Raw genomic sequence first — 14,886 nt, 5'->3', positions numbered from 1 at the left:
GGGCTGGGCGGCACGGCGGGGTGAGGGGGCTGCGCCGCTGAGCGTGTGCAGCGCCGCGGGGCCGCGGCCGGTGTCGGTGCGAGCGAGGGGAGAGACCCCGCGGGGGGCGGGGGGAAGGGACGGATCCGGATCCCCATCCCCGTCCAGGGCGGCGGCGGGAGGAGTCGGAGGAGCGCCGCGGAGGAAGGAAGCAAGCGCAGGGCTGGCCGCTGCGTGTGCAACCTGGCTGTTCCTGCTGCCGGCGTCCACTCGCGGCTTTTCCTGCCGGGGCTGCCTGACAGCCACTCGCCAGCCGCGGGTGTTGTCGCCGGGGTCTTTGGCCGGGGGGGGGGGAAGACCGAGCCGTCCTAAACAACCCGGAGGCGTGATTGAAAGCGAGCAATAATTAACTGGAGGAGGAGGAGGAGGACGGGGGTGGAGGAAGACGAAGGAGGAAGGCACCGCGCGGCAGAGCCGAGCCGAGCCAAGCCAAGTCAGCGAACGGCGGCGGGACGCGGCAACTTCGGCCGCAGCGGAGGAGCCGGAGCCCTGACCCCAGCGGCGGCGGCCGCCGCCTGAGCCCGTGCCTGCCCTGCCCGAGCGGGGAGAGCCCCGCCGCCTCCCCGGCCGCCGGACATGTCGGAGCATAAGGCCGTTGATCCCAAGTTATCGACGACGGACAGGGTGGTGAAAGGTGGGTGCTGCGCCCCCGCCACCCTTTTTGCCGGGTCGTCCTGCCGTGCCCCCGGCTGGGATCGCGTCCGCGCTCCCCCTTCCCCGCCCCGGGCGAACACCGCGGGGCTGCCGGCGACACGGCCGCTGGGAGAGGTTGGCTCGGCCCGGGGGCTTGCGCCGGGCCCCGGTAGAGGGTTTGCGGCTTCTCTCGCCTGCCCTCCCGGCGCTATATTGCAGCATTTCCCCCCCTTCTTCCCCCCGCCGCCTCCCCCTCCGCCTTGAAGGCGCTGCACACGGCTGGCGTGAGAGAGAGGGGGAGCCCCAGCTTCCTCACCCGCCCCAGCGCCTGGGGGAGAGGGGGGCAGGGCTCGGCCCCCTCCCTCCAGCCCGCCTGCTCCTCTGGGCATCCCCCATTCTTCCTCCTCCTCCTCCGGACTGCGCTCCCCGGAGCCCCCCCCGCCCCCCTCCCCCCGCAGGCTGCGCTGCCGCTTGTCACTGCCGCTCGGCTCCCTGCATGCAGCAAGGATGCCTGGAAACATCCCCGCGCCGACAGCCGGGGCTCCGCTCTCCACACACCCTCCCAGTGCGGAGGAACCGGCTGCCCGACCACCCCCCTCTCGCCCCCACTCCCCCCTCGCTCCTTGCAGGGCCCCCCCTCGGCACCCAAGGCAGGGATGCCGGGCGGGGGGTGCCGTGGGCGCTGTGGGAGGTGGCGAAGGCTGCTTCCTCCTCCCCTCTCCATCGCCGTCTCTCTCTGGCGGCCCGGCCTGCGTGGATGTGAAGTTATCCGGCAGGCGGACCGTGGCCGTGCACCCGCGTGTGCGTGCGGCTCTGCGTGGGGTGCTCGGCACGTACCGGCTCCGTGGTGCTTGCTTAGTTTCAGGGTATGCGTGTGCTGGGAGCCTCGGCCATATAAACAAATTACAGTTTGGATTAATAACACGTTGTGCCCTGCAGTGCAGGCTAAGGGCTTAGTTACCGGGGTAGTGCCCGATTTCAGTTGCACATGTGCATTTCTCCGTGCGTATGAAGTGCTCGAGTATTTAGCGATTTGTTGTTCCAACCCCACCCCCCTCTTTTTTTCCCTTCAACGCTGGCAACATAGATGGATACACTTGGATACAATATATTTCATCAGTTAGGTTATAACCCATACACCACGGCAGAGTGTTATGGTGGAAAGCATAAATCCTAGATGCAGTATGCATCTTTCCAGAACTCGGGAGGCTGGAAATTGAAATGGCCTTGGAATACGTATACTTGTGTATTTACATAGTGTGCACCAAAACTAAACACTCTAGGTAAATATTTTTTGGAAAGGCCTGTTATTTATATTTTTTTATTTGTATTTACACTTCCTTATGCCTTTTCCAATCTTACTTAATTCCCTGCTTCCCCCCCCCCTCCCCCAGTGAAATCGTAGATCTTCAGATGTTATGAGAAATGTAATTACAATAATTTTTTAAAAGTGAGTTGGGAATTCACCTTTGCCTTCTAATATCTGGAATATTTGCTGCTTGTTGAAGTACTTGATCTGTTATATCACACCAAGAGTAGGCTTTGGAAGCCTGAAACAGCTATGTTTAGCTGATGCTTGTCCTCTGTAGAAAAAACAAATGACCATCCTATTGGGAAGACTTCTTTGGCATTATGGGATGCCTAACTTTTGGGGTTTTTTTCTGGTTTTTTTTATTTTTTTTTTTTAAAGTCTGCCCTGGTCCTAACACATGACCAAATGTCCTGTGCCTGCTGTGGCAGAACTTTGGCTTAAGTCGGTGTTTGTTGTCAACAGGAATTCTCTCTCTGATGTTTACAAAGCCCTCAATGGCTTCAGTGTATCTTCATGTGTTTTGTCAGTAATTGCTCTTTGCTTTTTATTTATTTATTTTTTTACACGTGTGAGGTGTCAAACATCTAAAAGCACTATTTCTAAGAAAACTTAGCAGTCTGTATAGTTAGGCAATTTTTATAATGCAACTAAACCAGACGTCAGCTTTGTTAAACCGAGTTAAAGTATTGAATGAAAAGAACGGAACACAACTTGCTGCTTAGGTGTCCCCCTTCTTCCCCCTGCTAACCGTTGTCTCATAAGGTCAGTGTTTCACTGTAGACCTAAAGATGTGTTTAACTAGTCCAGTCTTTATTAAATATTGAAACCCTTTTAAGGTCTTAAAATAGCATCTGAAGAGAGTAGTACACAGTAAACTGATTCATAATAGGCTTATTCTTTGCTGTATCATAGGCTCTTCACACTGCCTTGGTATAGATTAATGAGATTGAGTAAGAAAACAAATAGCGATAATAATAATAGTGACAGGAGATGATTACTTTGTTGTTCCTTTCCTATAGGATGTGACTTGTACCTTCTTGAGATGAATATCCAAGCAGGTTTGCGATGTTAAATGAATAAGGAATAATTAAAAAAATAATAAGGCACCATGTAAGCACCTGTCCAAAGAGTTGGAGAGCATTGGTATTTTAGAGAGGAAGAGCAGATATTGTGACGTTGGTAAGAAATAACCTGTTAAAACAACCTTTTTTTTTTTTTTTTTTTTTTTTTTTTTGCAAGTTAGAATGTCATATAAAGCCTTACTTGGAAAGGAAATGCTTCTAGCATATGGATGTAGGCTCTGGATTAAACTCTCATGTGTTTTGTGGTGACCGTGGGGGTTTTTTTGCTTGTTTTTATTGTGTTTGGTTGGCCTTTTTTTGCAAAACCATTCAGTTTGCTGGTGCATGACAGGAGATGTCTCCTAACAACAGTTCTGGGCTGTCTGGTGAAAATCCTGGCTCAGCACAATTACGTAATGGTGGGGTGGGTTTGGGGAGGTTATGGTTCCAGCAGCTTCGTGCAGTTACTTGTGGCTCAGAGCTGCCTCTTCGGGGTTTGCTGTGGGCTTATTTTGTCTTCTCATACTTAAAAAACATTCCAGTGTACTGAGAAGTGGGCTTTTTCCATAGGCGAGAACTTCATCTCGCACTTGCTTTGCTTGTTGAATTCTCTGAACTGTGCTTAAACTGATTGGAATCAAAAGTAAAACATGCTTTTTTGGAGAAAGGAAAAAAGGCTTAGGAGCTCTAATGCTTGTAAGGTCCTGGTCTTCTCCCACCTCTGTCATGCAGCCTGTGCACAGCTACATTTGTCAGCTGGAGTGAAGTTTTTGGATCTGACACTGTTCTGCAATGAGCAGTGTAAAGAAGAAATTCAAGTCTCTGTGTGATGTTAAGTTTTCAGAAGCCCATTATCTCTTGTTAAAGTTGACAAAACTATGTTCTGTTGAACTAAAGGAAAAGTATGTGAACCCAGAGGATGCAGTTACAGTGTGAGAAGTACGTTTTTGGTTTCTGCTCTCCTTAAGATGGTATGTATGTTATGATGCAAATTGGAGAATTGAACTTTACTCTCTGGATTTTGTGGTCCTGTAGAGGAGCAACACTTTGGTCTGTTGACTGCAAATACTGCAACCAGTACATTCAGGTACATTCAGCATTTTGCAGGATCAAGGCTCAGGGCAATGTACTATTGCAGCAAATACTGACTTGACTTACTTACAAGTTGAAATGTCTTGCTTTTTTTGTTAGAGGTATGATGCAGCCTTCACCTGGACGGATCGGTCTTTAAGTTCCTGTTCTCCTTCAAGACTGAGGAAGCTACTCCTTATCTATGCTGCTTGTAACTCCTGAAACTTGCCAGCCTGAGTGTGGGCTTGTTTGCTCTTGGGAAGGTAGAAATACCTGTCCAGGAAAAACTGGACTAAGGATACTTGCTCATTCCTCGTGGGTCACATAACAGCTGTCTGATGTCAACAGCTTTTGGTCACTACTGACATTAGCAAGATTTGAACCCCACAGACCAGGAGAGAAAAGCTGTGTATCATGTTACTTGACCTCCTCAAAATATTCAGTGTTGCATTACTGCCTTCTAGAAATACTGCTCTAAAGCAAAGTAAACCTAAATAAAAACTTAGAAAGTAGACTGGAGCAGTCATGCAAAGAAGTAAAGTCAGTATTTCTTGGAAATCTTACTGTTGGCTGTGTACAAAGATCAAAGATTGATTAAATTCTCTGGCAGGTCAGATGGTTATGTGCTTCTGAGTGCTTTGTTGTTGGGTTGGGGTTTTTTTCATTATTATTATTTTTCTTTGAAGGAAAGTGATGCTTTAATGAAGTCCTCCCATTTCAGCTGTATCAGTGGGCTGCTGACATGGCTTGCGAACCTTGGTGTTGGCAATCTCCTTTTCTCCTGTGTGTTGCGTGTGGAGGTGTACAGAATTATATCAACAGTTAACAACACCCCAAAAACCTGGATACCATCTCTGCGGTCTCTGATTTTCAAACCGTGTCATTTTTAATGGTCTTCTAATGTTCAGGTTGTTGGTTTTTTGTAACATAATGTGAATGCCAGCTCGTGATCAATATGTTAGACATCAGTGTTAATTTCAGATTTGTGAAAGGTAAAATTGCTAATTCCCATTATTGACAGCAATGAAGTTTAGAGTTTCCATTAGTCCAGGGAGGCTTGTCTGTACTTGCCAACAGCTTGTGCTCCAGGCTGGAGTCCAGCATTGGTGTATTGCAGCGCCTGCCTCTGTCTCTGTGAATCAAGTGCAGTTTTCCCAGCATAGATGTATCCTGCAAGTGCTGGGCTGCCCTTCAGTGTTTTTTTTTTTGAGCTATTGGGTGATGACCTGAATGTCAGTAGCATTGGTGTATTTGGTGTATGTTTTGGTGTAAGTTTGAGTATTAGGAAATACATAAGGACCAATGTTACTTGGATCTTTATAGCTGTCTAACGATAGTAAATGGTTGTTTGCCCCTCTTTTGAGGGTGCTGAAGATTCAGTATCTGCCTGATCCTCATGAGGGGAAAGAGCTGCTTTGTAGCTGTTCCTATTGGCATAGGAAAGCTGACTCCATTTTTCTTTTAATGACTTTATCCTTGTATTATTCAGGAATGTACTCACTTGCTCTGAGGAAGCCTTCACCTGGATTTAAGGAGTTTACTAACTAGAGAATCCACCTTGAGCTATGTCAGAAAGGTGGCACTGGTACAGCTGGGGGTTATCTGCTTGCCTTCATCCACTTTTACCTTCATTTGAAGGGATGGGTGTTCCCCTACCTTAGCCTTGGTAACTCTGTAATTGCAGATACCCTGATATCATCATAAAGTAAACCATGTGAGATACATCTGAGAACAGAAAACAACTGAATATGCTTGCATAGGATTTATTGTTACTTAAGAAAGAAAATGAGTTTGGCTTGTTATTTTCTTCTAGGTAATCACTTTGTTCTCATGGTCACAACTAAGTTAATACTTGTAAGACCAGTGGAATCTGTCAGCTGGGTGCTGCCTGGATATTGCACTCTGTGTTGTATACTGCATAGAGCTGTATATATGTGTGATGGGCGTATAACACTTGTAAAGGATTGTGAATGCAGTAATGAGAAACTGAAACAAAACCAAAGTGCAGTGCTTGACAGTTACGCTTGTGTAATAAAGCTGGTGATTTATTTTGATTTGTGAACTCAGCCTCTTAGTCATTACAATAATTTTGTAAATAAGCCCTTTAGCAAAATGAGTCCTTTGCTGCATAGGCATAGGGGAAAAGTCTTGCTTGTGCTAAAGGACACCTTTCTTAGGTAGTTCTTGCTGCACTGAGTAGGTTGGAGGCTTTTCTCATGCTATAGTATGAGAATGGCTTGCTAAGTTGCAGGGCTGATATAAGGTGAGGGATAAAGTTACCTTGTTTGTGTGTTAAAAAACTTTTGTTTACTTCTGAATTCCACATTGGCTAAAGCCATCTTCTGTTACCTGTTCCTTTTAGCTGAGCCTAGCTAAAGGGCTGGTGCTTTCGATACCACTGGTGGTGGCGAGCAACTTGAAAGAGGAGTTCATGCTGGATGTTATCAGCACTTAACTGGAAAATACAAGTCAGTTGAGGTAATTTTCTATAGGGAGATGTTGTAGAGAACAGTTGTTTCCTCTCTGCTGTCTATTCCCAAATTGAATGGTATTTACTTCCATTGCATGCATCCTACTTAGAGATGATAGATGTTGCATGGTTAAGCTTGCTTTTTCTGTGCAAGTCGTGGCAGGAAGATTGAATGCAAAATATATTTACCTTTGATTACATAACTTGATATTTTAAATTATTTTTTTTGGTAGTTCCATGACTTGCAGAACTCATCACATTCCTTCTTGTCTGGTATTTCTAAAGGGATTTTATGTCAAAAGTCATCTTGGGTAGTGTCAATACTAGTGGAGCCTGGATATTCCAAACTTTTTAAAGTTTCTTCTGTTTTGCTGAGTGCTCCCCACTCAAAGTACAAAAACAGGACTGTAATTTGAATTTCATCCTCCGTTTAAATGTGAATATTCATTTGTCCAAGGCTTGCCAGTAATGTTGGAGCAGCATGTAGCGGAGGGTATTTCCCTCTTGGTAGCTTCAAAGAATGGGGAGAAAAGTGTTTCCTTAAGAGTATTCTAAAGTACAAAGATACTTCTTAACACTTTTCTCAAGTGTGCCATAAAAGAAGCCACAAGTTTCTGAAGTAAAAGCCACTTCAAATCATCTTCATGAAAAGGTGCTTTCTTACAATCTTTTGTATGTGGTTTCACGAGTCAAATGCAAGTTATAATTGTGTAATGGTTCTTCAGCCAAACAGTTAAATCACTTCCTGTTCTGATAATCAGTCATTTACCTTGACTTTCCTCCAGCAAACATTATTTTATGGCTACTCAGTAATGGCAGAAAGTACTGTCCCAGTTTGAACATTATAGCTATGTGCAGCCTTGTGCACCTAAGTCCGCGGCTTGTTGCACAATCTGCTACTCAGGTTGCAGATTCAGATGTGTGATTGTTGGAGGCTGTACCCCAGGTACGTTCTTGTTGTTCTTCTTTAATTACTGAATGAAGGAAGAGATAGAAGATCATTGTGGAGAAACAGGAACACAATAAGTGCTATGATGGCAATTTTTACTTTTGAAGATGAAAATCCGAACTACTTATTCCTACCCTGCTTACTCCTCCACCAGAAAGCTGCTACTGTTGAAATAACACCTCCAGAGTAGTACCTCATTGACAGGCACTTACGTGCGTTTTAAACTGACTATGATGTCTATATTTATAAGCGAGGTTAGGCATGTTAATGTTGGTATGGCAACACTACGAGGAGAGCATGACTGTCTTATTTGAGACTGAATTATGGTGCCAACACAATCTCCAACTAGTTTTCAACTAATACTGTGTACATTTGGAGCTGGAGAGGAGAAGGAGCAGAGTGGAAAGGCACCAGAGGTCAAAAATGGTGTTTTTAGTTGGAAGTTAATTCCTGGGTATCTCAGATTGCATGTGCTTAAGCTGTAGATGGCATTCTTTCATTTTGGGATGTACTTCGTACAACTTTTGAAAACATTTAATTTGAGGATTGTCTACCACTCAAATGCTTTTCTACTTAAAAATAAAGCTGTGCTGTACTGAACTGAACTTCTGTTGCAGCTTCCTTTTGCTTTAGGTGAATTGTTTTATTTAATACTTTCTCCCTCTTGTGTTTCAATATGTCTTTTCCTTTTCCTGTCTATTCCTTTCCCACATTTCTGCAAGCTTTTTTTACTTACTGCTCTCATACTTATTGCATAGTATGTCCAGCAAACATAAGTGCTGCCTGGTAGTTGAGATTTGGCTGTGCGTATCGAACGTGAGATTTGCTGTACACTGTGTCTTTCCTGTGGTGCATCTGTAGGTTCCTGGGGAAGCATGTGAGAATAGGGGAAGTATATTGTGCTTCTTCCTCACACTTCTGTTGTAATTCTGTAGTCAGCTGCTGACTCTGTAGCTTTCTTTTCAGCAAATAGCTCCGCTGTCATTGTACTGCTCAAGCTCTACCCAATTGTCACAGAGGGATGTCTCTATTTTGCAGTTCAGCTGCTGCTTGCAGGTTGCTTAGCAGTAATGTTTGAAAGCTCACAGTGTGCCTGTTAGTTTTAACTCATGTAACTTACAAACAGCTCTGAGAGCTAGCAGAGGCAGTGGTGTGTTTTGCTTAACTTGAGAAGAGAGGTGGTATAAGCCCTCAGTCTTTGCAACCAGACACAGAAGTTAGTTGGCAACTCAAGGTGAGATTTGATGAAGCTGTTAATACTTGGAAAAAACCCTGAAGTTCACCACAGATGAGTGAACTTCAAAATCGCCACCTTAAACTCTAAGAATAAAAGGGACAGAACCTAGTCTGTATAGAGATTGTACAAAATCTTGGTGGTAAAGAAAGGAAAAGGACAATAAAATATGGTTGCATGAAGTCTTCTAATATAATAGCTATTTTTCCATTTTTCAGATAGGCATAATAAAGTAATTGAAGCCTGATGTGTTCTAGGGAGAAGTGCTGTAATGGGATTAAACATGTGTTGATGGAGATGGGTATTGGTATACCAATGCCAATATTCTACAGCATGTTTTTTTTTTCCATCCCATCTTCTGGAGGTATACAGCTTACGCATTGCATCAGATTTGTATTAGCCAAAATACTTTCCTTGGATCATCCTGACTCTTGCACAATGTGGAACTGATGGAATGGAGCAAAAAAAGTATAGCTAGCCCACTATGGAGCAAATTCTGTTATAATGTTGGCTCTGATACTTGCTTATTATACAAAAATATCAAGCCTGCACAATGTTGCCGTAAGAAAGGAAGTGCACTTTGAACTTCTGATTGGAATGGTGAAAATAACATGTGTTAATAATGGCTTAAGCAGATGTGATGCTGCAGACAGTCTTTAACTCTCACTCTGGGCATTGTTCAATAGGTTTAATTAAGAGAATCCAAACTAGAGGTTTTGGGGCTCATTTTGTGTGTGATTAGATTTTAATTTTTGATTTAAGCTTTTGTGAGTGCCTTTGAAGGTAGGTTGTAGGATTTTAATTTTTTCTGTAGCTTGCTGGTAGTGACAGCTCAGTAATTGTGTGGCTACATAAACTAAAGTTCCCGAGTTACTCATGTTTTAAAGTAACCATCATTTGGAAAGAAATCCTTTGCAGCCTAGATAAATGGCCCAAGGTGAGAAAAAGAGGTTTCTCTTCTACCACGTTTTCCATTGCTGTGTTTGATTATATGTACATGTTTAACAACTGTTTATCTCTTTCCTTGGATAAGGATGCTTCATTTTTATTGTTCTTTTACTGTGGTTATGTTACTTGGTATCAACTCCCAGATTGGTTCCTATCAAAATGGATGTATGCTGTGTATGGTTAGGTGTATTAGTCTTTCTGAAGTGTTTGGAATTCTTTTGGAAGTGTTTTTCTGTTCTGAAGGGGAGAAACTGGTAAAATGAGTGCTAGTTTTCTTAATAAATCAGTTATTTCCTTGGTAACTAGGCAGTACAGGAACTTGTGGCTTCTTTCTGGTCTATAGCTGTATATGGGTTATTTTAGATGGACAGGCACATGGCTAAAGAGGAACATATACTCATATATTATCTGTAGGAATGACATGAAATAGTATGTTTCAAGTTCTCTGAAGATTTTATATACAAATACATGCTTTCCCCTTGCTGCTTCTCTATCTGTCAAGGAGTAAAGCTCCAGTAGAGAGTGTTGTTTCTGAAAATTCTTTCTGCATCTATATACGTGTTGTGTGGGGTTTTTTTCTTATTTTAACCTCTACTTTGCATTTGTATATTTGAATCCTTATAAACAATCTGATTTGGTTCACATACGGTGCAGTTAACAAAACAATTAAAAGTTTCTAGATGGGGAAGCCCACCCTATTGTTGGCTCCACAGAAAAGATGTTTTACCATCCACTTTGGACTTGACATAGTTCTACTTAGCACACTTCAACAAGAGATTTGGAGTTTCTTGGCTGAATTTTGCTTTTCTTACTGTGAGAGAATTTTAATAATTTAATGCCTTTTATTTTCCATCATTTTTAAAGCAGTTTAACATAATTGACAGTTTGAATGCAGAACCATTCATACAAAATCCCTTCCTATCCCCTCAAACACAAAACTCAACCCATGAACAGAAATTAAAAAGAAAAATCAATCAGAATTTAAACTTTTTTTTAGTCTTTTTTTCTATGATGCTGGCCAAGTTCTGATTTGATGTAGATTACAATGGTCATACTGTGTTACAATCTTTGAAAAAGTGCAACTGGTCATTAGCTGCAATGACACGAACAGCTGTAGTATTTTATGGTAACAGCTGGGAACAATCTAGTTCTCTTCAATAACTTTCTTTTATTGTTCCTTTCATGCCATTTTTAAAATGAGAAAGCAAGATTATTGTATTTGTTCTCTATTTTACACCAGGGACTTCTTCATAAGCAGTAGTGGCAATTGGGTATCAAAATACAGCGTTGCTGTTTGTGACTTGGAACATTTGCCTCTGCAGGACCTGTTTCATAACCCGCTGAAATCTACAGGAGTTGGAGTCTTTTTGTTAACTTGAGTAAACTGTGAATCAAGTAGTCACCCCAGAACCTCCAGTTTTGGCCTTCCTTTCCAGTGCGTGATTTCTGTTCAGTTTAAACTGCTTTGTTACATCTTATCTTAGGCAGCTTAGGACAGGGCAGCATTAGTTCTTATTGTAACACCATACTAAGTGCACTTCTGCTTTGCAGTGCTCTTACTTAGCAAGCAAAAAGGGACTTGTCTATTTGTAGGTGTCTGGTTTCCCAAGAAATAGTTTGTTCTCCTGTTGCTGTGTCTTCAGAAGTGTAGTCTAAAATGTTTTCCATGTATATATATATATATATATGGCTATTTTTTATCATTGGAAAAACAAGTGGAGCCTTTATCACTTATAAATATTTTTTCTGTCCCCTTACAAGTGAGTTTTCTTCAGTAATGAACATATCTGGATTGCTTTAAATAAAATCTGTTTAACTCATTTTCCTGGTGTAATAGAGTCAGTCTTAATATTAAAATCACGCCAGCAGTACTAAAGATGTACATACCAGATCTGCGTGGGAGCATTATTTTCTTCCATGAGAGACCTGCTGTGCTGTGTCACACAAGTGGTGGTGTCTGTGATTACTAGAGGGGAGGCTAATGGCATAACAAGGTATGTTGGGTGCACAGCTGGGAAGTTTGGGAAGAGGAAGCAAAGAGCACAGCAGACGCAGTATGTGTTTTCAGTTCAGTAGTGTGTTACTTAGGGAATCCTATCTAGTCTAGAAATCAAAAGCAGAGAACTGTTTTGGGAGTACTTTGCCTGTACTGGCTCAGGTGAATACCTTAGAGGTATCTGTGCAGCAGCTCCTAGGGAGCTTGGCTCTGTCAGCAAGCAGAGAACTGGCAAAGGCAGTTGGTGAAAATTTTACTTTATCACATGCTCTGTGTGTATAACCCTAAGTTTTGTTTAGAATATCAGTGAATGATGTTTCTGCATCTTTAAGAGAAGTTGCCTGAGATAAGGTGCTTATGGTTTCTGTTCACTGTATCAGCTTCTAAGCTGGTTGTCCTTACGTTATCAGCAATGTGGAGAGGAAAGCGACTTCAAGATGCTTACTGAGATGGAGTTACTTTTGGTACAGGGAGGAAAGGAGGAGTGAGCTTTTTTAAAAAAACCCCTTATTTGTAGTACAAAAAGGGAAAAAAACTGCCTTCATTTTACTTGAGAGATTAGTTTTAGCTTCTGGGCTGTTGACTGCTTTAGCAGGTATGGGTTTTTTTCTTTCTTATTTGATGTTATGCTCACCATATCACTGGAGAAATACTGTATCCTTAATTTTTCTGAATGATGTGCCAAAGTACCCATCTTCAATCACTTACAACTTAAAAGTATGAGCTCTGATAGCTTCACAGAAGCACAGGATGGTTGAGGCTGTAAGGGATATCTGGAGGTCACCTGGTCCAGCCCCAGCTATCATAGCCTTTCCTCAGAGGAAAGATGCCACAGTGCCTTAAATCATCTTAGTGGCTTTTTGCTGGACTCTCTGCAGTTGCTCCACATCTCGCAGTTTCTGTGTGAAATCTAAATGTAAATGAAAGGTAATTTATACGTCTAAAGAACTTACACATTAGGGAGTAGCACTTTTATCCTTTTTAACAAGGTACTGCTGCTTCCCTGCAACTCTGAATCTCAGGTGACACCTGCCTCATGTAATACTGTCTACCACGTAGAAGATGAGGGATAGCACTATCATTAATGAAAGTCTTAAATGCATGTGATTTTTTTTGTACAGCATTAACCTCACATCTTGTATCCTATTGTGAAAGACAATACTTCACTGTAGGATGTTGTTTGTATAACCTAGGCTAATCTTAGAAGTATTGCCAGTCAGAAAATTACTCGGCAGATATCTTTTCTGTTGTAATCCAGTTGCTATGGCTTCTGAATGTGTGTTAGACACTTCTCCCCACCTTAGAATGCTTCCCCCCCCCCCCTTTCCCCATGTATTAATGAAAGTCACAGGAGACAGGTTTTCATACGTCATCTTAGAGAATTTGCCAATGGTATCCTGAACTGCACTAGAAGAAGTGTTGACAGCAGGACAAGGGATATGATCCTTCCCCTAGGCACTAGTGAGGCCACACCTGGAGTGCTGGGTTCAGTTCTGGGCTCCCCAGAGCGAACAAGACGTAGATGTACTGGAGTAAGTCCAGTGCAGGGTCACAAAGATAACTATAGGACTTTCATATGTAGAGAGGCTGAGAGAGCTGGTGCCATTCAGTTGGGCGATCTCATCCATCTCATTAGGATGATCTTATCCATGTGTATAAATACCTGGTGGCAGGAATTGAAAAAGGGGATCTAGGCTCTTCTCAGTAGTCCCCAGAGACAGGGCAAGAGGTAATGGGCACATTGACAGCTCTTACAGTAAGTAATTTTCTGTTTTTTTTTTTCAAAACCTGGCACAGATTTCCCAGGGAGGTTGTGGAGCCTCCATCCTTGGAGACATTCAAAAGCTGTCAGGCTGTGACTCTGGGCAGCTGGCTTTAGATGGCCCTGCTTGAGCATGGGTTTTGGACCAGATGACCTCCAGAGGTTCCTACCAGCCTCAGTTATTCTGTGATCATCTTTTATTGAATGCTTTTAAATGGATAATTAAAACACTGTTTAGCATTTCACATTTGACCAAACATGAAATACAGACATCCCTCTCGAAAAATGAAAGGTTGTGTCTGTGAATGAGGTATTCTACAGGAAGAATGCTTTGTGTGATGATGAGGCTCCACCAGAAAGTATTTTGGAATAGCAAGATGTGTTGCATTGGGACATAATGTATTTTTTAGTTGACACATCCACATGTAGCTGATAGTGTTGCTGGCAAAACACTGCACAGATCATTCCTGACGAATTTCAGAATCTCCTGAACATGTACAGCTTCTGAGTTTGGTGTACTCTGAAAACAGGGACAGGCAGTATGCCCACAGTACTTCGCTTTGGGCAACTGTAAGAAAAATGGAAACAGGCTTTTGCATAAATCTTTCATAGCTATTACCAATGTTTCTGACATGACCATCAGAAAGGTCCATTTTCCAATTACTAGAAGGAAATGGATGTCTTTTACAAGTCCTTGGTGGAAAAATGGTAGCATGATGATTAAAATTGAGGGTGATGGCAATTGTATTTCAGCTCTAATACTCTCTGGCATATTTTTTTCTTTGCTGCTTTCTCATGCTTTTTTATTTCCCTTTGAAGATGCACGTTGCCCTTTAAAGTTGACTAGGAAATAGCTAAATCTTGATGTGCAAAAGTAAAATCAAACCGGTGATAAGGCAATTTCTTGATGTGGGTGACAGGGAATGAAAATCAGCATTTGGAAGAGTCTGAGTGTGACAGAAGTATGCTGACTGCTTCAGAAAAGTTAGTAGAACTACTACACTAGAGGCTTTGAACAAGTTCTCTAGGTGGGATCACCTTCATGCATAATTAATCAGGATAATGGAGATAACTTTTTTTTTTTTGGTAGTGAAAACGCAGCTTCCAGAGTTGCTCTGTTGACTAGATACGTTTGAGGAAAATGATAGATACTGTAATTTAAAGCTTGCATTGCCTTGGTGCTCATACAAATCACACTGTACCATGAAAACCTGGGGCAATATGCATCCCTATGAAAGAAGTTTAAATGCTTTTATTGTCTTTGCAGCATACTGAACAACAACCAGGAAGAGGGCTTGCTAGTGCAGCCCGGAAATCTTTGGCCTCATTATCTATAATTAGAAAAGTGTATATCAAAAGATTGCTTGTTCTGGAGAACTTCTGTTTGCAAAAAGGCAAGTGGAGTGTTGAG

General features: G+C 42.7%; 1 protein-coding gene across 4 annotated transcripts in view; it reads left to right on the top strand.

Annotated features, from left to right (window-relative positions):
• Nucleotides 1–515: 515 nt before the first annotated feature.
• The window catches only part of PPP3CA (protein phosphatase 3 catalytic subunit alpha), a gene marked incomplete at its 3' end in the record, with an annotated part of 187,019 nt that continues 172,648 nt past the window's right edge, over nt 516–14,886 (top strand). For all 4 annotated transcript variants that reach the window (XM_080628623.1, XM_080628620.1, XM_080628621.1 and 1 more), the window contains exon 1: nt 516–673. In XM_080628623.1, coding sequence (XP_080484749.1) covers nt 616–673 — 58 coding nt within the window. In that variant the 5' untranslated portion in view covers nt 516–615. The remainder of the gene's footprint in view (nt 674–14,886) is intronic.

The sequence above is a fragment of the Psittacula echo genome (genome assembly GCF_963264785.1).
Source record: "Psittacula echo genome assembly, chromosome: 1".
Lineage (NCBI taxonomy): Eukaryota > Metazoa > Chordata > Aves > Psittaciformes > Psittacidae > Psittacula > Psittacula echo.
This window is presented reverse-complemented; position numbering and strand designations above follow the sequence as displayed.